Genomic DNA, 27,828 nt, shown 5'->3' with positions numbered 1-27,828 from the left:
TCAAAAAATAAAACTGTTTGAACACTGCCGTACTTACTCATTTACATATTATTTGTGGGTGCTTTCCTGCTGTATTGGCAGAGTTGAGTGGTTGCAACAGAGACCTTTGGCCCATACAGCCTAAAATATTTACTGTCTGGCTTTTTACAGGAAAAGTTTGTTAGCCCTTGGCTTAGGAAACTGAAACCGCAAGGATTAACTTTTTAAAATTAGAATTCCAGACTGAGGCAGGACCTTCATTCTTTTTGGTGTTTACCATTTCTTTTTGGATTACATTGTTTTATTGCCACCAGGTAACACTCAAAAAGAAATAGGATTCAGCTGAACTTTCAGACAGTTTATAGTAAAAGCTTTTAGTGTTTGAATTACTTTTACCAAATATATGTGTGGAGTCTCTTTCCATGGAGATCTTTTAAAAACAAGACTAATTTCACTTAAACTCTACAGGAGTAAGGAGTTGAACAGTGGTTAGGTTCTTAGTATTTTAATACCAAAATAATTAGTGTTTACTATTTCTCAGGTTCGAAATGTGAGGTGCATTAAATGTCACAAATGGGGTCATGTCAATACAGATCGAGAATGTCCTTTGTTTGGTCTGTCTGGAATTAATGCAAGTTCAGCTCCCACTGATGGCTCAGGTAGGCACTGGACATCATCGGTTTGTTTTAGCCTTTATATAGAGGACAAACGAAGCTAAAGGGACTTTTTTTTTAAGTCTCTCTCAGTATTGGTTTGATTTGGTTTGGTTTGGTTTTCTGGGGTTAGGTCACATTCCCAAAACGGTCAATGGAAAACTCTGTAGGTTTTGAATATGAAAGTCTGTGTATTAGGATTTAATTTTTCTAGCCAAGGGCCCTATGAAATTGATTAAAAGTAACAGATATATTAAACATCGTTTATCAGGTTGGTAACCTAAAAACAGAAGGAAGAAATGGTTGTTTCTCATATTTATGTCCTCCTGAGTTTAGGACCTAGCTGAACGAGAAGCCACAATTGCAATTTCTGTTTCAGAGAGAAAATTGAGTTTTAAAAGATGTTAAATATGTTACAATTAATTTTTACTTGAAAGTTATTTACCTTCCTGCCTGTTATTGTCTCCTTAAGAAAAATTGGTTGAATTTGGTTTAAATCATTTGAGTTCTTCTTGTAAGAAGATATTCAAACTGAAAAGTTTTAGCTTAAATTTCTCAGTGCCTTGTTAGTGTGTTGTTCAAACAGCCACACTAATCCAGCAATAATTCTCAATGAATCATAATAGCAATAACCTGCTTAACCCTGTAGCCTTAAATCATTTCACTTTTTATGAGTTTCAATTCTTCATTTTAAAATAAAGGATGATAGTATAACTCAAGAGATTTTCCACATTTTTTCAACAGCTGTAGAACCTTTTAAAAAAATTTTTAAATCCTACATGTAATCCAGAGTAAGCCTCTTGATTAGGGTGAAAGAGAAGAGTGAAAAAGTGGGCTTAAAACTCAGTATTAAGAAAACTAAGATCAAGGCATCTGGTCCCATCACTTCATGGCAAATAGAAGGGGGAAAGGTGAAAGCAGTGGCAGATTTCTTCTTCTTGGGCTCTGAAATCACTGCGGGTGGTCACTGCAGCCATGAAATTGAGACAGTTACTTCTTGGCAGGAAAGCTATGACAAACCTAGACAGTGTTTTAAAAAGCAGACATCACTTTTCCAACAAAGGTCCATAAAAGTCAAGACTATGGTCTTTCCAGTAGTGTACAGATGTGAGAGCTGGACAGTAAAGAAGGCAGAGTGCCGAAAAATTGATGCCTTCAATCTGTGGTGCCGGAGAAGACTCTTGAGAGTCCCTTGGAAATCAAGGAGACCAAGCCAGTCAATCTTAAAGGAAATCAACCCTGAATACTCTTTGGAAGGACTGATGCTGAAGCTCCAATACTTTGGCCACCTGATGAGGACAGCTAACTCGTTGGAAAAGACCTTGATGCTGGGAAAGATTGAAGGCAGAAGGAGAAGAGGGCAGCAGAGGATGAGATAGGTTGGATGGCGTCACTGATTCAGTGGACATGTACTTGGGCAAACTCTGGGAGACGGTGAGGGACAGGGAAGCCTGGCGTGCTACAGCCCATGGGAATCACAGAGTCAGACATGACCTGGCAACTAAACAACAGTCCCAGACGTAGAACATATAAAGGCAGAGCTGCTCTATTGAAGCAAATGCTCTGGGCATGAAGCGCCATCCTCTCAGCTAATCTCAGCCTCTGATGCACTTCTTTGGACTCGCTGACGCTTCCATTGCCACCTCTGAGCTCAAGGTTCACCCTCAGTCAGCAGATGACCTTCAGGCTCTCTTCTGTAGCTAGAGATCAGGCTTGCTTCCAGCAGGGCTTCCCTGGTAGCTCAGAAGGTAAAGCGTCTGCCTACAATGCGGGAGACCTGGGTTCGATCCCTGGGTTGGGAAGATCACCTGGAGAAGGAAATGGCAACCCACTCCAGTACTCTTGCCTGGAAAATCCTGTGGATGGAGGAGCCTGGTAGGCTACAGTCCGTGGGGTTGCAAAGAGTCAGACATGACTGAGCGACTTCACTTTACTTCTTCCAGCAGGCCAGATGCAGGCTGTTGGACGCAAGATGCTAGTTCTCATATTAGGAGTTTAGGAATTTGATCCATTGTCAAGTTTGACACTGTTTCATTAGTGGTGTTATGAATGTCAGGATGGGTTGAGGAAGTACACACAAAATATTATATGTGAATTTTTTTAAATCCTTCATTTCAGTTCAGTCGCTCAGTCGTGTCTGACTCTTTGCGACCCCATGAACCACAGCACACCAGGCCTCCCTGTCCATCACCAACTCCCGGAGTTCACTCAAACTCATGTCCATCGAGTCAGTGATGCCATCCAGCCATCTCATTCTCTGTCGTCCCCGTCTCCTCCTACTCCCAATCCCTCCCAGCATCAGACTCTTTTCCAGTGAGTCAACTCATCGCATGAGGTGGCCAAAGTATTGGAGTTTCAGCTTCAGCATCAGTCCTTCCAATGAACACCCAGGACTGATCTCCTTTAGGATGGACTGGTTGGATCTCCTTGCAGTCCAAGGGACTCTCAAGAGTCTTCTCCAGCACCACAGTTCAAAAGCATCAATTCTTCGGCGCTCAGCTTTCTTCACAGTCCAACTCTCACATCCATACATGACCATGGGAAAAACCATAGCCTTAACTAGAATCTCTCTTTAAAACATTTTTGTAAAAACCACATCTTGAGAACTTCCCTGGGTCCAGTAGTTAAGAATCTGCCTGTCTGTGCAGGGGACATAGGTTCTATCCCTGGTCCAAAAAGATCCCACATGCCATGGGGCAGCTAAGCCATGTGCCACAGCTACTGAAGCCCACGCATCCTAGAGCCTGTGCTCTGCATCAAGAAGCCCCAGCACTGCGACTGGAGAGTAGCTCCCGCTCCCACAGCTGGAGAAAAAAGCCTGAGTACATCACCAACAACCCAGCACAGTCAAAAAAACACATTTTAAGTAGAGGGAAAGTTGCTCAGTGGTGAGAGAATATGGATACTCTCTTTGGTGTGACAATCTCAGACAAAAGAACATCCTGCTGATGCCACAGTGCGGGTCCTCGTAAAACCCCACATACTAGCTCCCTCTCCCCTGCCCTCACTCAGTTGCTGAAAGAAGGGAGAGAAGTCGTCAAAGAAATAAAGCCCCAAAGAAAAGGAAGGTGGAGTAGGATGAAGAACCCATTAGCACAGGTATCTCTGAGCTCTACTTTTGGTAGTCACAGGGATCTGTTGTTATGTTTGAAAGGTATTTTTTGTTTTCTGGAAGGGGTTACATCTCTCTTCTCTGCCTTCGCTCCATCCTTATGGTGCCCTTCCAGCTGAATGACTTCTGTGTTGGCTGTGGAGAGGCAGTGTCAGTACTGTCTTTGTCCTTCAGCCTTGTCTTACTCTGCTCTGCTGGGAGAGAGTGAGTAGGACAGACATTGGGATACTAGGAGACTAGGACGTAGACTATAGACTGCTGCTGCTAAGTCACTTCAGTCGTATCCGACTCTGTGTGACCCCATAGATGGAAGCCCACCAGGCTCCCCCGTCCCTGGGATTCTCCAGGCAAGAACACTGGAGTGGGCTGCCATTAGGATAGCCCTTTATTTGGTAATTGATACACCTCCTTTCTCTTGAATCTATTTAGAACATCTACTGACAACAACCAAAAGAACTTACACTAAAGATTTAAAAGCATGACACATCCAGTGTTAGAGCAAGTATGATAAAATGAACATTTTAATCCACTATTGGTAAAGTGGAGATAAATTGATAAATTTGAAGAGTCATTTGATGTATCAAAAACCTATCAGAACCTTAAGAACACACATATCATTTTACTGGAAATTCAGCATCCGGGAATTTATAGTAAGAAAGTAATAAGGTAGATGCCCAAAGGTTTATAGTAGTGAAAGATTAGTAATAACCCTAAATAAACCTAATCAGTAAAGGGTTGGTAAAATAAACTCATTTATTCAGCAATTAAGTATGGAGTAGTTACTCTGTGTCAGGTATTTTTCTAGGTTCTCGGAATATAGCCCCAAGACAGAAGTTCTTTCATTCTATTGGGAATGATAGAAAGTTAACTAATAAAGAAGTACTATGCATTTATAAATTCTGTGATGAGAATTACATTGGATACTGTGGTAAGAACTAATTGGGGAATAACTAGGTGAGGTGGTCAGGAAGGCCCCCTCTGAGGAAGTGATATTAGGCTGAGACCTAGATGACAGGACAGTGCAACCATGTATTTGATGTCTCAGGCAAAACGAACAGCCTTCCACAAGAAGGAACTATGAATTCAGACTGTGAAGGTGTGGAGGTAGCAGATGCCTGATCTGGAACCCTGCTGTCTACTTTGTAGCCATGTGACTTCAAGCGAGCTGTTAACCCCGTTGTGCCTCAGTTTGCGGTGTCTGTAAAATAGATTTATACTAGTACCTACCTCATAAGGTTGTTATGAGAACTAAATGGGTTAATGCATGTGTCGTGCTTGGAATAGTACCTAGCACATAGTAAGCTTTATTAGCATATTTTTAAAAAATTAATTATGGGACTTCCCTGGTGGTTCAGTGACTCCATGCTTCCACTAAGACTGCATGTTTCCACTGCAGGGGACATGGGTTTGATCCCTGATCAGAGATCCAACATGATGCACGGCATGGCCAAAAAAATATATTAAAAAATAAATTAATTGTGGAATTAATTGGATTACCAGTGTAGCCAAAATAGAATACCATATAGCCATTAGATAAGATATATGAACTGAGCTGTTGATCTGTGTTGACACATGAGGATGTACCAGGATATATCAAGTAAAAAAAAGGAAGAAGCAGTATTTCAAATTTCTTAAATCCTGTCTTACTTTTCTAAGAATACCTCAAAGCACTGAACTCTATGAAAGATTATGGTAAAAATAGATCAGTAACTTTCACTATCTGTGATACCACATAAGATGAAAGTTACTTATCTGTTTCTGATGTACTGTCAGAGTTGAAAACCATCAGCTTCAACTGTATGTAAGAACAACTGAAGGTTTGGAAAATAGGTCCTTGTTTGTTTAAATTATGTTTTACTAATAATACATAGTCATGAAATTGTCCCATGGGAATAGTCATGGATATGTCCCAAGGTTTTGTTGTAAAGCATTGTGTAAGAGAACCTAAATATCTAATAAAAGAATATTAAGTGCAGCACGCCAGGCCTCCCTGTCTATCACCAACTCCTGAAGTTTACCCAAACTCATGTCCAACGAGTCAGTGCTGCCATCCAACCATCTCATCCTCTGTCATCCCTTTCTCCTCCTGCCCCCAATCCCTCCCAGCATCAGGGTCCTTTCTAATGAGTCAACTCTTTGCATGAGGTGGCCAAATTATTGGAGTTTCAGCTTTAGTATCAGTCCTTCCAGTGAACACCCAGGACTGATCTCCTTTAGCATGGACTGGTTGGACCTCCTTGCAGTCCAGAGGATGAGATGGTTGGATGGCAGCACCGAATTGTTGGACACGAGTTTGGGTGAACTTCGGGAGTTGGTGATGGCCAGGGAGACCTGGCGTGCTGCGATTCATGGGGTCTCAAAGAGTCAGACACGACTGAGCAACTGAACTGAACTGAACTGAATAATTATGGGATACTGTCACAAGGGAATACTATACTATGCAACCATTAAAAAATGATAGGAAGATTTCTTAATGAATGGATAATTGTTTATAACATTTGGTCAAATAAAACATATTATAAAATAAGGTAGCTACATGGATTCCACTCATTTTTCTCTTTACATCTTTAAGTAGACATATAGAAAGATGCTTTTAGAAAAATAAAAATGCTTGGAAGGAGATAGACTAAAATATAACAGTGGTTATACATTTAAAATTTTTAAATGAATGTGAGAGGAATTAAAACTTACACATAGAAATAAATTATTTTAAATGGTATTGTTCACTTAATGCTTTTTAAAGTTTGACCTGAATTTAGCAGTACCACTTAACTAACATTAATAGAAACTCCTAAAGGGTTTCTCAAAAACAAAATCAAAAATACTCTGCTGTATCAAATAGGAAAGCAAATAATGATGTTATAGTCTGAATTTGAATGTAATGAAAAATAAACTGGCCAATTTCCTAATCCACTTGCTGATTCAAGCTAAAAAATCTTTTCATTTAAAAAAAATCACCTATTGAATAATGTCTCACCAGTGAATAGAGATTATTTTTGCAATAAGGCAATTTCAGTGGATGTGGTTATCATGGGATAATCACACCCCTGGGGTACAGCCTTGTGCCTGTAATCTCCCAGGAGTGTAATTATTTCATGATAACTGCACCCCCTGGTGTTACATTATTTCTATTATGAAATTCTTAGTTTAGTATATAAAGTAACTTACTTTGATCACTGGAAACTGCAAGGTGCTGTTAGAATATTCCAGCTGTGAGGTTTACAGAGACCAGCTATAAGATTTACTTCTCCTTTACAAAGTTAAATTAGGCAATCAAAATGCTTCTCTTGGCTAAGCTGGTTTAGAATATCTTTTCTACTGATGAGATCATCTTAACTTTGTAAGTTTTTGTACACTCTAGATACATCAAAATTATATATAAAGCTTAAAAGCTTCAGTGGTGACTGAATATTTTTATAGTACAATATAACTAAATGCCTGGCCCACTGGCCTTTTGTTTATTCTCTGTAGCCCTTGTTCCTATCATTGCCTCTTACCTTCTGTTACTTACACATATTTTTAATGTAAATTGAAACTAGCATTTTTTAAAATACACAGTGGTGCTTTTCAACAAAGCAAATGAGGTGGTTTTTTTTTGCTTTATTTTTTTGGCTTTAATAGAGTGAATGGTCACATATATCTGTATGTCTCTTACATAATCTTTTTTGTTTGTTTTGTTTCAGTTTTGTTTGTGTTTTTTCTTAATAGACTTTACTTTTTAGAGCAGTTTTAGGGTCGTAGCAAAACTGAGAGAAAGGCAAAGAGAGTTCCCATGTGGCTTCCCTGGTGGCTCAAACGGTAAAGAATCCGCCTGCAGTGCACACCTGGGTTCGATCCCTGGGTTGGGAAGATTCCCTGGGGGAGGGCATGGCAACCCACTCCAATATTCTTGTCTGGAGAATCCTTATGGACAGAAGAGCCTGGCTGGATACAGTCCCTGGGGGCACAAAGAGTCGGACATGACTGAGCGACTAAGCACACACAACACAGGGTCGTGGCAAAATTGAGAGAAAAGCACAGAGAGTTCCCTTATACCACCTGCCCCCACAAATACCTTTCCCATTATCAACATCCCCCATCAGAGTGGTACATTTGTTGTAGCTGATGAACCTACGTTGACACATCATCATTATACAAAGTCCATAGTTTACCATAGGTCTCACTCTTGGTATTGTGGGTTTGGACAAATGTATGATGGCATGTACCTACAAGTATAGTCTCATACAAAGTAGTTTCACTGTCCTGAAAAATCATCTGCTCTGAGCATTCGTCCCTCCCTCCCCTCTAATCCCTGACAACCACTGATCTTTTTACTCTCTCCATAATTTCACTTTTCTGAAGGTCATATTGTTGGAAGCATCCTGTAAGATTGGCTTCTTTCACTTGTGTATGTTAAGGTGCTTTAATCGTGTCCGACTCTTTGCGACAATGAACTGTAGTCCCCCAGGCTTCTCTATCCATGGGATTCAACCTCCAGGCAAGAATACTGGAGTGGGTTGCCATTTCCTTCTCCAGGGGATCTTCCCAACCCAGGGATCAAACCCATGTCTCTTATGTCTCCTGCATTGGCAGGTGGATTCTTTACAACTAGCACCACCTGGGAAGCCCTTCTTTAACTTAGTATTATGCATTTAAGGTTCCTCCATGTCTTTCATGGCGTAATAGCTCATTTCTTTATAGCACTGAATAACAGCCCATTGTCTGGCTGTACCACAGTTTATTGATCCATTCACCTGCTGAAGCACATCTTGGTTGCTACCATGTTTGGACAGTTATATTAACATTACATGCAGGTTTTTATGTGGTTATAAGTTTTCAACTTGTTTAAGTAAATATGAAGGAACATAATTGCTGGATCATGTGGTAAGAATATATGTAGTTTTACAAGAAGCTCCCAAACTGTCTTCCAAAGTAGGACACCATTTTGCATTCCCACCAACAGTGAATGAGGCACATCCTCATCAGCATTTGGCATTGTCAGTGTTAGGAGTTTTGGTCATTCTAGTTGGTGTAAAGTGGTACCTTGCTGTTTTATTTTGCACTTCCCTGATGACATATTATTCAGCACATCTTTTTATATGCTTATTTGCCATCTGTATATCTTCTTGATGAGGTATCTGTTAAGGCCTTTGGCCCGTTTTTTAAAACTGGGTTATTTTCTTATTGTTGAGTTTTAAGAATTCTTTATATAACTGGGGTATCAATCCTTTATCAGGTGTGTCTTATTCATAGAGTTGTCCATCCATTATGATGGTCAATTTTAAAACATTGTCATTTCCTCAAAATGAAACCCCACATTCCTCAGTTCTTATCCCCAGTCTTCCCCAGTCCTAGGCAACCATTAGTCTACTTTCTGCTTTTTTTTTTTTTAATTGCCTATTCTGGAAATTTCATATAAGCAGAATCACACAATATGTAGAAAAGAAAAATTTCACGCTTTAACACAAAATTGCCTTGCTTCTGCCTACCCTAATCACGTAGCTTCCAGTGTCCTCTCTCCACAGAGTCTTCCAGTGTCCTCTTCCTTACATGTTGATGTACACCAGTGTGCACAAAGCACTGTTAACCAGGGAAGCTCATCCATGCCATATAGAGTTTTTATTAGGGTTTAATTACATCGGCATGGGTCACTGAATCTTTGGCCATGTGGTTGAACTCAGTCTCTTGTCCCTCTCCCTTCCCTGGGAGGTCAGACTGACATGTGGCTCAAAGCATCAGCCCTCTAATCACATGGTTGGCCTTTCTCCTGTGGCCAGCCACATCCTGACTCATCTCCTTGGCATAAGCGTTTTAGGGGCTCACCATCACACTCTATCACTCAGGAAATCTCCGATATTTAGAGGCTCCCTTCCACAAACTGGGGACAGAGGCTCCCAAGTTCTTTATTATATTGCAATTGTATTTTCATTTAGTTCAAAGTACTAAGTTTCTCTTGAGATTTCTGCTATCTTTGTGTTATTTATTAGTGTGTTTATTTAATCTCCAAATATTTTGTGATTTTCTGGTGATCATTCTGTTATTGGTTTCTAGTTTAGTTCCCTTTTGGTATCAGAGCACTCTGTATGATTTCCGTTCTTTTATAAATGTTAAGGTGTATGTTAAGGTTATGGCTCAGAATGTAGTCTTGGTGACTCTTCCAGATGAGCTTGAGAAGAATGTGTATTCTGCTTTGATTGGATGAAGTAATCAATAAATAACAACTAGATCCAGTTGATGGGAATGGTCCTGTTCAGCTATGTCCTGCTGATTTTTTGCCTGGTAGATCTGTCAATTTCTGATATAGGAGTCCTGAAGTTCACTCCAACTATAATAGGGGACTTGTCTATTTCTAAAAACATTTATATTAGTTTTGGCCTCACATATTTTAATACTGTCTTACTAGGTGCATACACATTTGGGCTTGTTATGTCTTAGAGAATGTGCCCTATTTTCATTGTGTAACTGTTTCTGTTTATCTTTCATAAAGGATTGGTCTGAAAGCATGTTCCTTGGTCTGAAATATGCTTTATCTGAAAATAATGTGATACTCCAGCTTTATTTTATTAGTGTTAGCATGGTATATCTTTCTCTGTATCTTTACTTTTAATCTTTTTTTTCCCTCAGTGTCTTTAAACTGGGTTTCTTTTTTTTTAAAGAATGAAAATTTTTATTGAAAAGTCACATAATCAAGGCAGTCAAAACTAAAAGTTAAAAGGCAGCATAAACATTACAGAAACAAAAATGAAAACAATCTCTGTAGTTTTTGTATCTACCTAAGAGTTTTAATTCTGATCTTTTTTTGAGATCAACATGAGATTTCATGTAAATAATTGTCTAGCAATTAATAAATCGAATTTAATAAAACTGAAAGATCAAAAGATACCTTCGGCAAGTACTAAATCATACTGCTGATGTAATGCTTTATTACTTTATTTATATTTATTAGTTTATTTTAATCTTAAGTGGAACAATAAGCAATTAAGGATAAATTCCAATTTTAAAAGATGCTTTAAATTCTGTAAAACATTCCACATATGCGCTGAATTTGGTCAAGTGGTCTCACAGAAGGACTGACGGATGATGGAGTCAAGAGCCATGACTCCCTCACTGGAAGGGGCCGAGTGCCTGGAGGGGGAACCAACAGGAGGTGTGGAGAGGTCTGCAGATGAAGGAAGGCAAGGAAGGGTGGAGGAGTTCTTTCTCACAGCTTCCTTGTGAAGTAGTAGGTGATATTATTGACACAAAAGAGGGATTGGAAAGAGGTGGGGCTTGGGGATTTAAGAGCAATACAGTCTGATGGAGGGTTGAGAGCTAGCTAGGGAAACAGCACAGTAAACTGAGGCAGGACTGCTGCTGCTGCTGCGTCGCTTCAGTCGTGTCCGACTCTGCGACCCCACAGACGGCAGCCCACCAGACCCCCCCCCGTCCCTGGGATTCTCCAGGCAAGAGCACTGGAGTGGGCTGCCGTTTCCTTTTCCAGTGCATGAAAGTGAAAGTGAAGTCGCTCAGTCGTGTCTGACTCTTAGCGACCCCACGGACTGCAGCCCACCAGGCTCCTCTGTCCATGGGATTCTCCAGGCAAGAGTGCTGGAGGGGGGTGCCATTCTTAGAGGCAGGACTAGACACCACTTTTTAAGACACCCTAAACTGGATTTCTTGTAGGCAACATATAGTTGGATGTTTTTTAAATCTATTATGGATACAATTGGATTAAGATCTGCCATATTTATAATTGTTTTCTGTTTGTTGCCCTTGTTCTTTGTTTTTGTCTTCCACTCTTTGCTTTCTCTGTTTTAATCGAGTATTTTATGTGATTCCATTTTCTGTCCTCTCATATCATATCATTTATGCTTAATTTTTTAAAAATTTTAGTTGCTCTCCTAGAATTTCCAGTATACATTTAGAACTAAGAAGGAAATGGCAACCCACTCCAGTACTCTTGCCTGGAGAATCCCATGGACAGAGGAGCCTGGTGGGCTACAGTCCACAGGGTCGCAAAGAGTCGGACATGACTGAGTGACTTAACTTAAGTTCACTTACAAATAACTCTATACCACTTCACACGTAGTACCAGTGTCTTATAACAGAGTAAACCATTTGGGTGCAATTCCTTCCTCCTATCTCTCACAACATTGCTGCATACATTTCATTTATCCATAGTTATTAATATAATGCATTCAATTTATTATTGCATTTATCATTTTGAATAAGGTGTTATCTGTTAGATCAGTTAAGAATAAGAAGAATAAAATATTTATCTTACTTGTATTTCTCCTTTTGAAGGATAATTTACTGGATACTGGATAATTTCTGTACTAGTGGGTTTTTCCTTTCAACCTTTAAATATTTCAATCTACTCTCCTTGCTTGCATGGTTTCTTAAGAGAAGTCTCATAGGATTCTTATCCTTGTCCCTCTCTTGATTAAGTTTTTTCCCCCTCTGACATCTTTCATCTTTCTCTGCATCTTTGATTTTCTGCAGTTCATCATATACCTGGGTATGGATTGTTTTGTATTTATACTGCTTGGTGTTCTCTGAACTTCCTGGATTTGTGTTTTGATGTCTATCATTAGTATTGAAAAATCTCAGCCATTATTATTTCAGATTTTTTTTCCATTCTTTTATCTCTTTCTGATATTCCTATTGTACATATGTTACACCTTTTGTAATTATCCTACAGTTTTTGGATATTCTGACTCCCTTACACCCGTTTTTTTTTTTTAAATTTTCTGTTCAGTTTGAGAAGCTTCTGTTGACCTATCTTAAAAGCTTATTGATTCTTTCCTCAGTTATGCCTAGTCTGCTGATGAGCTCATCAAAGTCATTCTTTATTTCTGTTAGTGTTTTTTTCCCTGTCATTTCCATTAGATTGTTTCTCAGAGTTTCCATCTCTCTGCTCACATTACCCATCTGTTTTGCATGTTGTCCACTTTTTCTGTTAGAGCCCTTAGCATATGAATCTTGTTATTTTAGGTTCCCAATCTGATAATTCCAGAGTCTTCATTATAGCTGAGTTTGATTCTGATGCTTGCTTTGTCTCTCAAGACTATGGTTTTTGCCTCCTAGCAAACATAATTTTTGGTTGAAAGCCAGACACACTGTGTCAGGTAGACAGAACCAAGGTAAATAGGACTTTATAGAGTGAGGTCTTAGGTTTATCTGGCTAGGAGTTAGATTCTATTTACTCTTTGTTGTAACTGTAAATTTTAAAGGGTAAATTTCCTCTGGTGTCCCTTTGTCTCTCCTCGGTAATCTTTGGGTTTTCCTACAGATTCTGTTAATAGAGGCTGAGCCTGGCTTCAGTTGTAATCTGTTATTTTACAGGAACGCTGCTGATGCAGTGGTAAGATAAGAGGGAAGGAAGGGGAAACATTTCGTCAATATAATTCTGTGACTAAGTTTCATTCTTTCAGTGAGTCTCTGCCCCTGGGCTGTAACCTTCACAAGTGTCTCTCAGCTTTTTTCCGTCACTTCCCTCAGCTTCTTTCCCCCCTCACATAGGTTATTGTGGTGGTTGTTTGGTCAGTAAGTCGTGTTTGACTCTTTGCGACCCCCTGGATGGTAGCCCGCGAGGCTCCTCTGTCCGTGGGTTTTCCAGGTAAGAAAGAATACTGGAGTGGGTTGCCATTTCCTTCTCCAGGGAATCTTCCCAACCCAAGACTCTAACCCACGTCTCCTGCATTGGTAGGCGGATTCTTTACCACTGAGCTGCAGCTTCCTTTGAGGTTAAGCACTTGTTCAAAGCAACAAAATGCTCTGGGCATATTTCAATATAGTTACTTCTCCCTTCCCACTATTGGAAGGGAAGTACAAGGGGATTGTTCTTTGGTGTTGACAGTGAGAACTTGATGGGGTTTCTGGAAGTAAAACTCAGAAAAGTGTCAGGACCCCTTTAAGGTTGGGCCCCAGGAATTTTCATCTCTTAAGCTCGTCCTTGCCCAGGCTCCGGCAGCAGTCAGTCATCATCTAGGTATTTCTACCAGTTGCTGGCTGTTGGCTTCTGATCCAGATAAATTGAGTCTCTGTATTGCTTTTAAGTCTGAGTTGCCATATATTTAAAATTACTTTGCCATTTTTTTAAACATAGCTATAATTTAAGAGTATTTGGAACTGACTATATGATACCATGGTAAATTTCACATTTCTAATAAAAGTACATTTAAATTCAAAATGATGTCACTGGATATTCTTGACATGTACAAAATTTCTTTCTCTGTATTAATGCCTAAATAAGAGTTCCGGCCATACCTCTGACAGCCAAAATGATGTTTGATACTTAATGTTTCAAGTGTCTGTCCATTTTTGTTTATGCCAAAGCTTTTAGTGTGTTTAAGCAATATGAAAATTAATAAATAGCTTAAATTGAGGTATTATTTTATATTTGTTGCAAACATTTGTTTGCATGTCAGTACTCTTTTCCTTGCCTTATTCCCCTAAGATTTGCTTGAGTTTTTCTTGAAGAATGTTACACTAAGCTGAAGCACAGAGAGCAGTTTTCTGCAACAGTGCTCCCTGTGCTGCTCCTCCATCTTTCCATCAGTCTTTCATGTGGGAGGAAGTTTTGTTGCTTGAGAACATGTTTGGGAAATTTAACAAAGTAATTGTCTGATCATAAGCTTGTACTGGAAAGACACCTAGGAGCATGCTGGAGCGATTTTCTTTAGAAAGATGATAAACTCAGTTGACCATCAGGCCTATCCCACTGTATCTGTTACTGAGTTTTTCTGTGTAACGCTTTAAAGAAGTTGAACCCTCGCAGCATAGCCACTGAGACAGCATTACGTCTGATGGCAGAATTTTAATCCTTCAATATTATTCTACTGCAGAAAAAGTATTACCAGAATCTCTTTAAAGCTAAGCTCCTGAAGTAGGCAGATATTGAAACTAATAAATAAATAAAGGATTGACCTCAAAATAAAGAAAGAACGTTAGACACCATTTCTTCTCTTCTTTAATATGTAGTCGTGTGGTTTTTTTGTTATTGAGTTGTGTGAGCTCTTTGTATATTTTGAAAATTAAGCCCTTGTTGGTCATTCAGTTCAGTTCAGTTCAGTCGCTCAGTCGTGTCCGACTCTTTGCGACCCCATGAATCACAGCACGCCAGGCCTCCCTGACCACCACCAACTCCCAGAGTTCACTGAAACGCATGTCCATCGAGTCGGTGATGCCATCCAACCATCTCATTCTCTGTCGTCCCTGTCTCCTCCCACCCCCAATCCCTCCAAGCATCAGACTCTTTTCCAGTGAGTCAACTCGTCGCATGAGGTGGCCAAAGTATTGGAGTTTCAGTTTTAGCATCAGTCCTTCCAGTGAACACCCAGGATTGATCTCCTCTAGAATGGACTGGTTGGATCTCCTTGCAGTCCAAGGGACTCTCAAGACTCTTCTCCAGCATCACAGTTCAAAAGCATCAATTCTTCGGCGATCAGCTTTCTTCACAGTCCAACTCTCACATCCATACATGACCATGGGAAAAACCATGGCCTTGACTAGACGGACCTTGGTTGGCAAAGTAATGTCTCTGCTTTTTAATATACTATCTAGATTGGTCATAACTTTCCTTCCAAGGAGTAAGCGTCTTTTAATTTCATGGCTGTAATTAGCATCTGCAGTGATTTTGGAGCCCAAAAAAATAAAGTCTGACACTGTTTCCACTGTTTCCCCATCTATTTCCCATGAAGTGATGGGACCAGATGCCATGATCTTTGTTTTCTGAATGTTGAGCTTCAAGCCAAACTTTTCACTCTCCTCTTTCACTTTCATCAAGACGCTTTTGAGTTCCTCTTCACTTTCTGCCATAAGGGTGGTATCATCTGCATATCTGAGGTTATTGATATTTCTCCCGGCAATCTTGATTCCAGCTTGTGCTTCTTCCAGTCCAGCATTCCTCATGATGTACTCTGCATATAAGTTAAATAAGCAGGGTGACAATATACAACCTTGACGTACTCCTTTTCCTATTTGGAACCAGTCTGTTGTTCCATGTCCAGTTCTAACTGTTGCTTCCTGACCTGCATACAGGTTTCTCAAGAGGCAGGTCAGGTGGTCTGGTATTCCCATCTCTTTCAGAATGTTCCACAGTTTATTGTGATCCACACAGTCAAAGGCTTTGGCATAGTCAATGAAGCAGAAGTAGATGCCTAGGTCTCCCATGTTGCATTCTTTACCAACTGAGCCACCAGGGAAGTTCTTGTTGGTCATTACTCAGCCATAAAAAAAGAATAAAATAATGCTTTTTGCAGCATATGGATGGACATGAGATTATACTAAGGGAAGTAAGCAGACAAGGAGACAAATATGATATCATTTGTATGTGAAATCTAAAACAATAGTATGAACTTATTTACAAAACAGAAATAGACTCACAGACATAGGAAACAAAACTGTATAGTTACCAAAGGGTAACCAGTAAAACTTGTCAGTTCCTAGTATTTAAAAGGTCAGACTGATGCTCTTGTCCAGTGAGTAATTTTGAACTGTCTATAAGCACTGGTATCATTCAGTGATTAAATTTGTTGTTAGAGTGGCTGTGCCTTAAAATTCCGTTGATATTAACAAATTAATTGCAGTCCTGTTCTGTCAATAAATGGCTCGGCTCTGTGTTAAAAGGCGTGTGTGAGGCTAGTGGAGGCTACACCTCCTGTAATCTCAAAGGGTATTAATGATTCTCAGATCACAGTTATAACTCTTTTACATGACTCTTCCTGTTAATATCATTCCATCTACTCAAGGTCTGCCAGCGTCAAGTAAAGGAAATTAGTGATTACCTGGGAAAAGGAGAAGGAAGGATATGTAGTCTACCTGGTCTAGGAGTCTACCTACCTAGAAATAATAATTCTACCCAAATCAAACTTAACATGACTCTTCATCACGTTCCACTTATTTAAAATGCCTATGTTTTACCTTTTCCTAAATCTTATATTAAAAGTTTGAAAGTCAAACTCACTTTCTAATTCTTTCCTAGAAAGTATTGCTTTTCTGAAATAGGTACTGTATCTCATTTATCTTTGTATTCCCAATGCTTTGCACAACGTACATGCTTAGTAAATAATAGTTCAGTTAGTGAATGAATAGTTAGGCTTTGTTAACTATACTAAACATCATCTTATTTATCATCTTACTCTCTGAATGTATAACACAAATTTACAATTTATATATTTCCTATTCTTTTATATGAAGTTACTTTCCCAAAAAGATTATAAGCTTGAAAGCAAAAACCAAGTTCTCTTTTCTTTATTTCTCAATTACCTAGTGAGATAAAATAATAAGCCCTCAGTAATACTTAATATTGATTTGTAAAATCACTTTCTATGTAAAATTACAATTCCTTATGCAGGGGTCTCTCCATAGTTTTAGAGAGGCCTAGTTTAGAAATATAGTGAAAGTATAGCAACTTAGTCATTCAGTAACTGGACTGTAGCCTGCCAGGCTCCTCTGTCCATGGGATTTCCCAGGCAAGAATACTGGAGTGGGTTGCTGTTTTCTTCTCCAGGGGATTTTCCCCACCCAAGGATCAAACTGGTGTCTCCTGCATTGGCAGGCAGTTTCAAATAAAATTCACTGGTCTTAAATGTAGTTTGAATTTGACAAATGTATGCATCCATGTAACGAATTTCTCCAACAAGATGTAGAGCATAGAGCATTGTCGTCACCTAGTAAATACCCTTCAGTCCCTTTCCAGTTGGCCTCTTCCACCTACAACTACCACTCTAATTTCTGACCCCATATGTTACTTTTACCTGTTCATGATCTTCATATAGATGGAATCATCCAGTATGTGTTCTTCTGTGTCTACCTTTTTTGATTCAACATAATGTTTTTGAAGTTCATGGATACATTTCTTTTCAAGAGTATTCATACTCTCATAACTTCTTTAAAACTTAGTGCTGACTTCTAATACTTCATATTCATCACAACACAAATGATTTTTCTTTGTTCTCTAGGACTATGAATTCACTTTATTATCTTTATCACTTTATTATAATATTTAGTGATAGATGTATCATCACTGAAATATCTGCATGTAAATTAAGTTGAAAATGTAAAGACATAATCAAATGAAACTCAAATATCTTTAACATTATTGATTCTGTAAGGCAAGTTTGTTTTTAATACAGTGTTTTTCACTAGCATACAATCAGAGCAGTTTCACCTTTCCTTGCTTTTGTGTATTTTCCAGACACACAGACAAAAATGAAATGTTTAATTTTTCCTTTGTATTGTATGTTTTAATAGAGATCAGATTAGCTTTCTTCAGTATGAACTTGGATAAGGGCAGTAAGAAGCCCTATTGTTTCCAACCTCCACTAAGATGAACTGGCAATGTGTCAGGAAAATTCCCAGTATGGAGCAGTTTTATTACAATTCAGTACAATTGGTTCTTGCATAACCTTTAGAAAATCATACATAAAACATTCTCATCTATATAAATAAAAATCACCCACACACTTTATTAATAGCTTTGTTCACTTTTTCCCTGGGACGTGTGCTGCACGCTCCTACTGTGCCCCCCTTTTCAGTCTTTTTTTAAGATAACTTTCTATAAGCTTTCTTTAAAGCAAAAAGGTTAGGTAATATTAGGAATCAAATACAAGTATAAGATAATTTCGATAATTCTCCCTCTTGATCACGTCCATAACTAGTGTTTCTAAGTGTCCTTTTTACATTTAGTGACAGGGAGTGTGGATTTTTCACATTATATAGTCGGTTTAACTTCAAGAAAGAAAGAAGAAATAAATGTCGTACTTTACACGGAAATAAGAATCATAATTTATTTGTGATGTGTTTGGGGTTTATTTTCAAACATATACATTTTTAAGGTTTATGTCACTGTTAGTATGACCACCAAGAACATACCAAGTTGAAGTCTCAGTCTTTTTTCCTTAGTCTAGTTCATTAGCAAAAATGTGTTTGTTTTCGGTGTCATTTTCCTGAATCCAAACTTTAGAAAACCTTCCATTATTCCCCTAAAGTATGTGTTATAAAATACCCAGATAATTTAATAATAAGCCTTTAGATCTAACTGCTAATTTACGGGAAATACAAGGGTCAAAGAACATATTAAATGACATCACTGCCCAGAATGGGGGAAATTCTGCAGGAAAAATGACCCAGTTTCTTGAACAAATGAATAGCAATAAAGGGGGCATATGGAGGAAAAGTGGCTACTTTTTTTAGATTAAAAGAGATTTAAGATGTGTCATTTATACCTCAAAAAGAGAGAAGGAGAGGGAGGAAAATACTCTATCAAAAAAGAAACAAAAATACTTGGAGGTAGTAAATAAAACAAGAATGGTAAAATATTGACAACTGTTGAAGCTGTGTGATGAGTATATAGAGCTCTTTACATTATTCTCTCTAGGTTTGAGATTTTTTCATTATATAAAGTTAAAATACACAGAACAAGAAGGAAAAAAATTGATCACCCTTGTCATTGCAAACAAAATTATATTCACCCTAGGAATAGCATTTTAGTCCCAGCAAACATTTGATGTTGTTCAGTGCCCCAGTAAACAGTTGCATCCTATAAATTAAATTAGTATATTTGGGGGAAGGAAGGCAAAGTATTTCTAATACTCTCTTCTCCGACTGGATGCCGTAAGATAGTAGAAGGTTTGTTTGAAGGGAATGATGAATTTTGAAAGGAAGATGCCTCTGTCTTGGGAAAAGCAGATGGACCTAGGTCAACAGCGAAACACAGGAAGTGTCTCTGCCTTTAGCATTAGTCTTCCTCCCGTGCAGTGTGTGGCATTCGCCTGGGACTGCTGTCCTCTAATTGTGAAATCAGCGATAGGGCCTTTCTCACAGCCAGCCCTTTTGATTCCTATATTATTCTCTGATAAAATACCTACTTTACTACAGATGAATTTTTACCTTCTGTTGCTTTTGCTTAGTTCTATAAAAATGAATGCTCTTAGTGAACAAATTAAACCCTTCACAAACATGATTTTAATACAATATAATTTGCCTTCGGAGAATTTTTTTCTGTGACATTGACTTCATGGTATTTTTCTAGTAGAAAAAAGTCTGGGTCTAATCAGGACATAGAACTGCATACTATAGTCACAATCAGTATTTTGATGTTTACTCACATATCACAGCAAAGCAAGTTTGCAAAATTAATGAATGCTGAAAACAGTTTCTTCCGTGGATCTGCTTTTCTAATTTGGAACACTGGTTTTTAGGCTATGGAAGCTTAACCCAGCCTGGCTGAAGTGATCTAGAAAGGATCCCTCATAAATCTACATTTTAAAAACAAATGCCCTTTTTTCTTGGAGAAGGAAATGGCAACCCACTCCAGTATTCTTTCCTAGAGAATCCTGTGGACAGAGGAGCCTGGTGGGCTGCCGTCTGTGGGGTCGCACAGAGTCGGACATGACTGAAGCGACTTAGCATGCATGTATGCGTTGGCGAAGGAAATGGCAGCCCACTCCAGAATTCTTGCCTGGAAAATCCCAGGGACAGAGAAGTCTGGTGGGCTGCCATCTGTGGGGTCGCACAGAGTCAGACACGACTGAAGGAACTTAGCAGCAGCAGAAGCCCTTTTTTCCGAGTTCTTTAGAATCATTCTGCCATAGCAAATTTAAGAGCAAACCAAACATTCCTAAACCCCAGCTACATGTATAATTTAAATTGTTAAGGTATCCAAAAAAAAAGTAATCATTTTGCATTTGAACATATTTGTAAAATCTGTCTTTTAAATGTATCTTTATAATTTATTATATCAACTAAATTTTGAGCTCTCAGCTGGAGTCCTAGTCTGTCAGTTTAACTCTACCTAGCCACTATCACAATAACATGAAAGCATAAAGATATCTTGCTAAATATATCTTAGTTAAACTTGATATGTCACATCTTTTAAACCTAGAACTTGTGATGATAGAAGGAGAAAGTTTAAGTACCAAATGAAGTGAATAAGTCTGGATTTTGAAAAATGTTACTATCAAGAGCATTTTTTGTAAAAAATATATATATATATAATAATCTTAAACGGTTATAGCTACTGACCAAAAAATAGTTATTTTATTTATTGAGTACTGTTTGTTAGATTCTTCACTAATCACTGTATTTAGAGTCTTACAGTGTGGAAGTAATGTGCTGAGCATATGTACTAGAAAAATCTCAGTTAAGATTTTGGAGAAATATAAGTGATGGAAGAGTAATATTTGTTTCATAGTCTGTATAATCTCTGTCAGCCTGGGGAAAAAGAGATCATTTTGTTGAAGTGGTTGGAAGTACTGTAATGAAAAAATTTAAAGCATGTTTTCTAATACATTTTATTAAAATTACCCATCTTTTGATGAAAACTGATGAAATCAGTACCCTCTCATCATAATGGCCAAAGCTCTTTAGCCCTTCACTGGAGTGCTTTTTATCCTAATTCTTAACATGTTTGCTTTCTGAATTCATTTAACATCTAAAAAGTTGTTGACAAAGAAATGTAGTTTTGACACTTCAGGAAAGACATTTTCTACTTTATAAAATTATGTTTCTACATGTGAAATTTGAGAAGGCACCAAAGTGAACACTCTATAATTAATTTAAAGCTATTAGCACTTCAGTGCCGTTTAGAGGCAATCCATACTAATATTTAAAATTCAGTTTTTTACTTAACATCTTATTATAAATATTATCAACCAAATTGAATAATTTTTCTCGAAGTCATTAAAGTAATCTACAGGAATTAATTGTATAAAATAAAAAACAAAAAATTGTGTTGTTTTAAAATGAAATATATCAGTCAAAGGCACTGCTTTATGATGTTTTTGTTTTCAATAAATAAAGCTTGCTGCTAAGTCACTTAAGTCATGTCTGACTCTGTGCGACCCCATAGACGGCAGCCCACCAGGCTTCCCCGTCCCTGGGATCCTCCAGGCAAGAATTCTGGAGTGGGTTGCCATTTCCTTCTCCAATGCATGAAAGTGAAAAGTGAAAGTGAAGTCACTCAGTCGTGTCTGACTCGTAGCGACCCCATGGACTGCAGCCTACCACGCTACTCCGTCCATGGGATTTTCCAGGCAAGAGTACTGGAGTGGGTTGCCATTGCCTTCTCCAAATAAAGCTTCCCCCCCAATAAATTAAAACATCACATTATTAATACTTCCCATACTCTAATAATAGGCAGTTTTTCTAATTATCTCCGTATTACCTATAGGCAACTTTCAGTTGTTTTTGCTAATATGAATAGAATGGTAAAACCCAGAGTCCAGTAAGATTTATTGACCTACGCCTGAACTTGTCTGACCAAACTTTTTACCAAAGATGCTACTGACAAGAGAACAGATTTAAATTGTATTGCCTATTTCCTTCTGTTTTTTATGGTAACATGTAAGTGAACGTGCAAATAAGTATCAATAGTTAAAAGACCAATAGAGCAGTTAAAAGAATAAAGAAATTAGATGACATATTCAATCAGCAAACTAGAATATCAGTTTCTGACTGTTTCTCCATCCTCCCAACTTCCCATATGAATTCCTTGTTGGCAGGAACTGTCCTATTCTTCCCTGTATTCCAGATACATTGCCCAGTGTAGTTCATTGGAGTCAATGTAATGATTTTGGCCAGAAACTTTTAAAACCTTCTATGAAATGTCATTATTTGCTGCTGGCAGGGAAAACAAAGTGAAACTGGGATATGCAAAAGAAGGAGGAAAGAGTCTCTCTTATCTTACATAAATATAATAATGTTTGAGGAAAGAGTACAGATGTTTAGAATTTTTTTTATTTTTAATTATATCTGTGTTTAGCCCATATTATTTGTCTTTAGCATATTATGTTACCAAAACAAGCTCACTTTTCAAAAAGTTTGGGGATTTTGCTAAAGTACAAACAACAGCTTGTAGAAAATATAACACATACACACATATAACCAGCCTAAAACTGCTTGTCACCAACCCCAAACTAATGACTAGATGCTTCAAACTCTGGGTATATATATATGCAAGATTATAACTAAACTACTTGATGGTTACTGATAGCATATGTGTGTTTGTGTATGAGTTAGCAACCACATGGCAATGTATCCAGTATTGGCATTTGATAAATAAGGGTTCAGTTCAGTTCAGTCGCTCAGTCGTGTCCGACTGAATTGGAAACTGGAATAATAAATTGCTCATGTACCTTTAAAAGTATCTTTTTTAATTGAATTCTTACTGAGAGAATAACTATTAAAAATTTAATTGCAGTCTTTTTATCATTTTGCTTTGATTTTATACTAAAAACTACCAAGAAGATAACATTTAAGTGTATCTTTTTCAATATGACAAAGTTACATAAGAAGAGAGTCCCCTAGCACGTAAAGAAAAATGCAATTATTTTCTATTCTGAATCTCCAGACTGCTGTTTTAGAAAATCATATCTGATTATTTGCTCAGCAGAAGATTATTGAGTTGATTTAGCTGTGATTTTATTTAACAAAGCTTCAACTGAATTCCTACTGTGGAGTCCGAAAAAGGTAGAGAGATATAAATGATACATTCAAACTGTGATTTTTGTGAACAGGGCCATCTATGCACCCCTCGGAGCTAATAGCGGAGATGAGAAACAGTGGGTTTGCACTGAAACGAAATGTACTGGGGAGAAACTTGACCGCAAATGATCCATCACAGGTAATGATCTTTTTATCAGTAAGCTGAAAATGTCTATAAATCTAAATGTGATTGCTTGTGAATTGCTACTTAATGTTTTCCAATATGCATATATCCATAGGAAGGCAAGATAGAGCAAAGAAAATGCCTAAAATACATCTTGATTTTGCTTCTTTATTATTTTAACCTAAATGAGAAATTGTTTTTAAACCTATATTTTAATAAACGAAACTGCTTCTCTAGGTTTTTGTGGATAAAATACCTAACTGATCTGGTGGTAAGGTTGTTACTTTTTCCTTCCTGCTAACTTACCCTGAAGTGATGTTAAACAGAACCAATGAGAAGAAGTGTATAAAAGCAAACCTCTCAAAATAATGGAAAATATTTTAAACAGTTACTTGATTAAACTGTACATAGATCCAGAAATGGTTGAGTTTAAAGGGTTGTACATGTTCTAATATAAACCATTTATTTCATTTAATGAGAAAACTGGAGCCCACAGAAGTTAAGTGATTTCCCTAAGATCATGTGGCTATTTAGAGACAGAACTGAGACTAAAACCCAGCCTCCCACTGGCATAAACTTCTGGGGCTCTGAGAGAGTCACATTCCATCTCAAACATTGCTAGGGATTGTACGTGTCACCTATCTACTGTGTATAAAGGTGAAGTGAAATGTTAGTCACAGTCATGTCCTAATCTTTGCAAGCCCATGAACTGTAGCCTGCCAGTCTCCTCTGTCAATGGGATTCTCCAGGCAAAAATACTGGAGTGGGTTGCTGTTCCCCTCTCCAGGAGATCTTCCCCACTCAGGGATCAAACTCCGATCTTCTGCATTACAGGCAGATTCTTTACCTGAGAATACCAGAGAGCTCTGAGCCACCAGAGAAGCCCATTTATTATGTATATGTACTGTTTAATATATTTAATAATGTACTGTTGAAATTATAAAGGCAAAAAGTGTAGGTGTTTTGACCTTCCTGTAAAGTTCGTGATCTTCCGGGGTTTTATGTTTCATTAAATGAAAAAGAAAATATTTAAACCCACAAGTGTTTAAACTCAAACTTAAGAGAGAACTGTAAAGCCATTATCCTCCAATTAAAAACAAATAAATTTTTAAAAAATAAAAGTGGAGAAAAGTTAAAAAAAATAAAAATGAGAGAGAGTAGAAGCCATGCTTTAAACATTTGTCTACGTTTCTCTATCATCCTCTCCTGATAAAGCAGTCATCTTAATCCCATAGGGCATTATGATCCTCCTTGGCAGGTAGAATACAAAAATTTTTAAATTCCACTTTCCAATCCAAAATGTCATACTCATCAATAGTATGTCCATAATATAAAACTTATTTGTAAATGTTTCCTGACAACTAACTTGTTTTCTAATCTAGCAATTTAATGATGTTTTTGTTGACTTAGGAATATGTTGCAAGCGAGGGTGAAGAAGATCCAGAAGTTGAATTTTTAAAGTCACTAACAACCAAACAAAAACAGAAACTCCTCAGGTGATTAAAAAGTGTCTGTTTAATTAATTCAACTACATTTTTTCTTATGTTTCACTTTAGGGTCATATTCATCTCTGATCCTAAGTTTAAGGTACTTAAACCATGTATCACATTGATGTATTGCTCTATTCTTCAGCTACAGTAATACAGTTTAGTCTTTCAGGAATATGAAAATGAACGTAAGATTATATACTCAGCTTATACCACAAAGTCACTGCACTTTTCAGAAAATTTAGTTTGAAAATAGATTTATTTGTAGGTTTTACTTTTCATAGTAGATTTGTATATCTTTATATACAGTTTGTTCTTAGAAGATATTGTGGGCCGTGTATTACTCTCTTTAATTTTGTACAATTTTATGAGGAATGCTGAAAATACTAAAATTTAAAGTAAGTATGAATCATGTTAAACAGACTACCTTTGGATTAAAGAGTCCAAGAAATGTATGGTGAGTCCAACAGAGGGAGCTCGTGTTGTTTCAGGATGTGGAGTTTTAAAGACGGCTGGACAGAGTCCAGTGAGGACGTTTTTATTTCAGAGTAACTCAGATACATCATATAAATAAACAGTTACTCTTCTGATCATGTGAATCACTCTTTAGAAATGCATAATGCCTTAATAGAATTGTCCTAAGTATTTATTTAATAAGTCTAAACAATTGTTGAAAACTAATATGTGATCTTTTATATAACTAAAATAGAGTATTAAAAAATGTAAAAATATATTGTTATTCTCAATTTCTGGAGAATATGCTCTTGAATTTTGACTGTGTAATGTTGTTTAGTATTTCCATATTTTAAAATAGTACATACATAAAATTAATGTTTCATTGATTAGAGCTTTATATTTGAGTTTGCAGTTGGTCCAGCTAATGTTACAGACCTTTCTTTATGCCGTGGTGACGATTACATAGAATACTATATAATTTCAAATTCTGATTCAGTAAAAAAAAAAAGAAGTTTAATAGTCATTACTATAGAGGACAGTATGCCAAGACAGTTAATGTATTTTTTAATTTAAACTTATTGTGTATGTGCCTTGAATAATTTAAAAGGAAGAAAATGATTTGTTGTTTAATAAAAGTAAAGAATGTGTTTGTATTTGAATACCACTGTTAATGTTTCTAAGAAACTGTTTTGTCTATTCAACATTTTATATTTGTCAGTGAAAGGACAAACTATTTTTACATAGCCTATTACTATTTTTTCCTAATAACAGGAAATTAGATCGGCTTGAGAAGAAAAAAAAGAAAAAGAAGAAAGATAGAAAAAAGAAAAAGCTTCAGAAGAGCAGAAGTAAACACAAAAAACATAAAAACAAGCCCTCCTCCCCCTCCTCCTCCTCCGCCTCCCCCTCCCCACTCTCCTCCTCCTCCTCCTCCTCCTCCTCTAGTGACAGTTCAGAAAGCAGCAGTGAGAGTGACAGCAAAGGGAAAAGAATACAGAAGAAGAAAAGAAAGAAAAGCAAGCATTCAGGGACTAACAACAGTGATTCTGAAGAGACAGACAAATCTAAGAAGAGAAGACGGGATGAAGAACATTCTTGCAGTCACAGTAACAAGGAAAAGCCTAAGTTTTTTACACAAGAGAGTTCTGGGGAGAACAGCAAACGGAGCCATTCTGATTCTGACAGAAAGCCCAGAAGCCACGACCAGAGTCCAGGGAAGAGAGGATCTGGAAGAAAGGAGAGGGGCAGCAGGAGCCACAGCAGGGACGAGGGGAGAAGGAGAAGCCGAAGCAGAAGTCACGGTGGCTACAAGCCAAGAGAAATAAGAAGGCGGCCACGGCGCAGTCCAAGAGAAGAACGGGACAGCAGCAGTGACACCAGATGCCATGGCACGGGTACATACAGAGGCGGGAGAGTGCACAGAGAGCACTATCGGGAGATAAGCCTACTAGAGTGACACCAGAAGAATGCAGCAGAGTAGAGAACAGAGAGAGACTTACATGCGACAGTAAACTGGGAATAAAAATATCGCCAGTTTTTTCATGAGTACCTTTAACAAGGGCTAAATTATATACTGTTGTCTTTCTAATAAGAAGCTCTATTTTAATTTTTCATCTCTGTAAACTGTTACATCAAGTACAAAAACTACATGAATCCCATAAGAATAAACTTTGTAAATATTTGTAAGTAATCTGGAGGCTGTAAAAATATATTCTGTTGACAAATGTTTCTTGTACCCTATACTGAAATAAAAACCCCTTATTACTCTGTGACATTTTCATCATTAAAAGAATGACAGTACATTGAATGGATATAGTTTAGTTATTTTTTTCAATTCACATTTATTAGTTTTAAGATTTGAATTTACTTGAAGTCAAGTGTAATCGCTGTAGAAATTCCCTCGTATGAATTAAGTAATGGATTGATCAGTATTAGTGTAAGACTTTAAACTCCTTTCAGTTGTTTTGCTCTGGGGTCAGAAGCTAGCTACATTTGGATGATGTGTTAATTTTCTATGCTGCCCTAACAAATTACCTCAGTCTTAACGCAAATACCGTTCTGGAGATCAGAAGTCTGAAATGGGTCTCACTGGGCTAAAATCAAGGTGTCAGCAGAGTTGGTTCACTCTGGAGGCTCTGGGAAAAATCTGCTTGACTATTCCAGCTTCTAGAGGCCACCTGCATTCCTTGGCTCCTGGCCCCTTTCTTCCATCTTCAAAACTAACAGTCAAGTCAAATTCTCACACCTAATTGCTGTGACACTTTGACATTCTGCATTGTTTTCAACTTTGGGGGGACCCTTGTGATTACATTGGGCCTGTCAGGAGACTGAGAGAATCGCTGTATTTCAAAATCAGCTGATTAGCAACCTTCATTCTGTCAGGAACTTTAATTCCCCTTTGCCATGTAACCTAACATCTTCACAGGCTCTGGGTTGGGACTGCTGTGTCATTAAGGGACCATTATTCCACCTAGGACAGATGGCCTTTCAACTACTGACATTCAGCCATTGCCCAGTTTACTTTTAAAGGTTAAGCATTTATTGTCATGAACGAGTAAGCTATTTAAATAT

The 27,828-nt window shown here is 37.7% G+C and overlaps 1 protein-coding gene across 1 annotated transcript in view; it reads left to right on the top strand.

Annotated features, from left to right (window-relative positions):
- Nucleotides 1-27,059, top strand: part of CIRSR (corepressor of RBPJ and splicing regulator) — a 39,711-nt gene extending 12,652 nt beyond the window's left edge. The window contains exons 7-10 of the mRNA XM_055398854.2: nt 521-638; nt 23,223-23,329; nt 24,725-24,810; nt 26,029-27,059. Coding sequence (XP_055254829.1) covers nt 521-638; nt 23,223-23,329; nt 24,725-24,810; nt 26,029-26,713 — 996 coding nt within the window. The 3' untranslated portion in view covers nt 26,714-27,059. The remainder of the gene's footprint in view (nt 1-520; nt 639-23,222; nt 23,330-24,724; nt 24,811-26,028) is intronic.
- Nucleotides 27,060-27,828: the final 769 nt, after the last annotated feature.

Source organism: Moschus berezovskii, chromosome 2, assembly GCF_049115385.1.
Source record: "Moschus berezovskii isolate FMDL1 chromosome 2, NW_MosBer_1.0, whole genome shotgun sequence".
Lineage (NCBI taxonomy): Eukaryota > Metazoa > Chordata > Mammalia > Artiodactyla > Moschidae > Moschus > Moschus berezovskii.
Note: the sequence above shows the minus strand (reverse complement) of the source record. Positions and strands in the feature narration are given on the sequence as shown.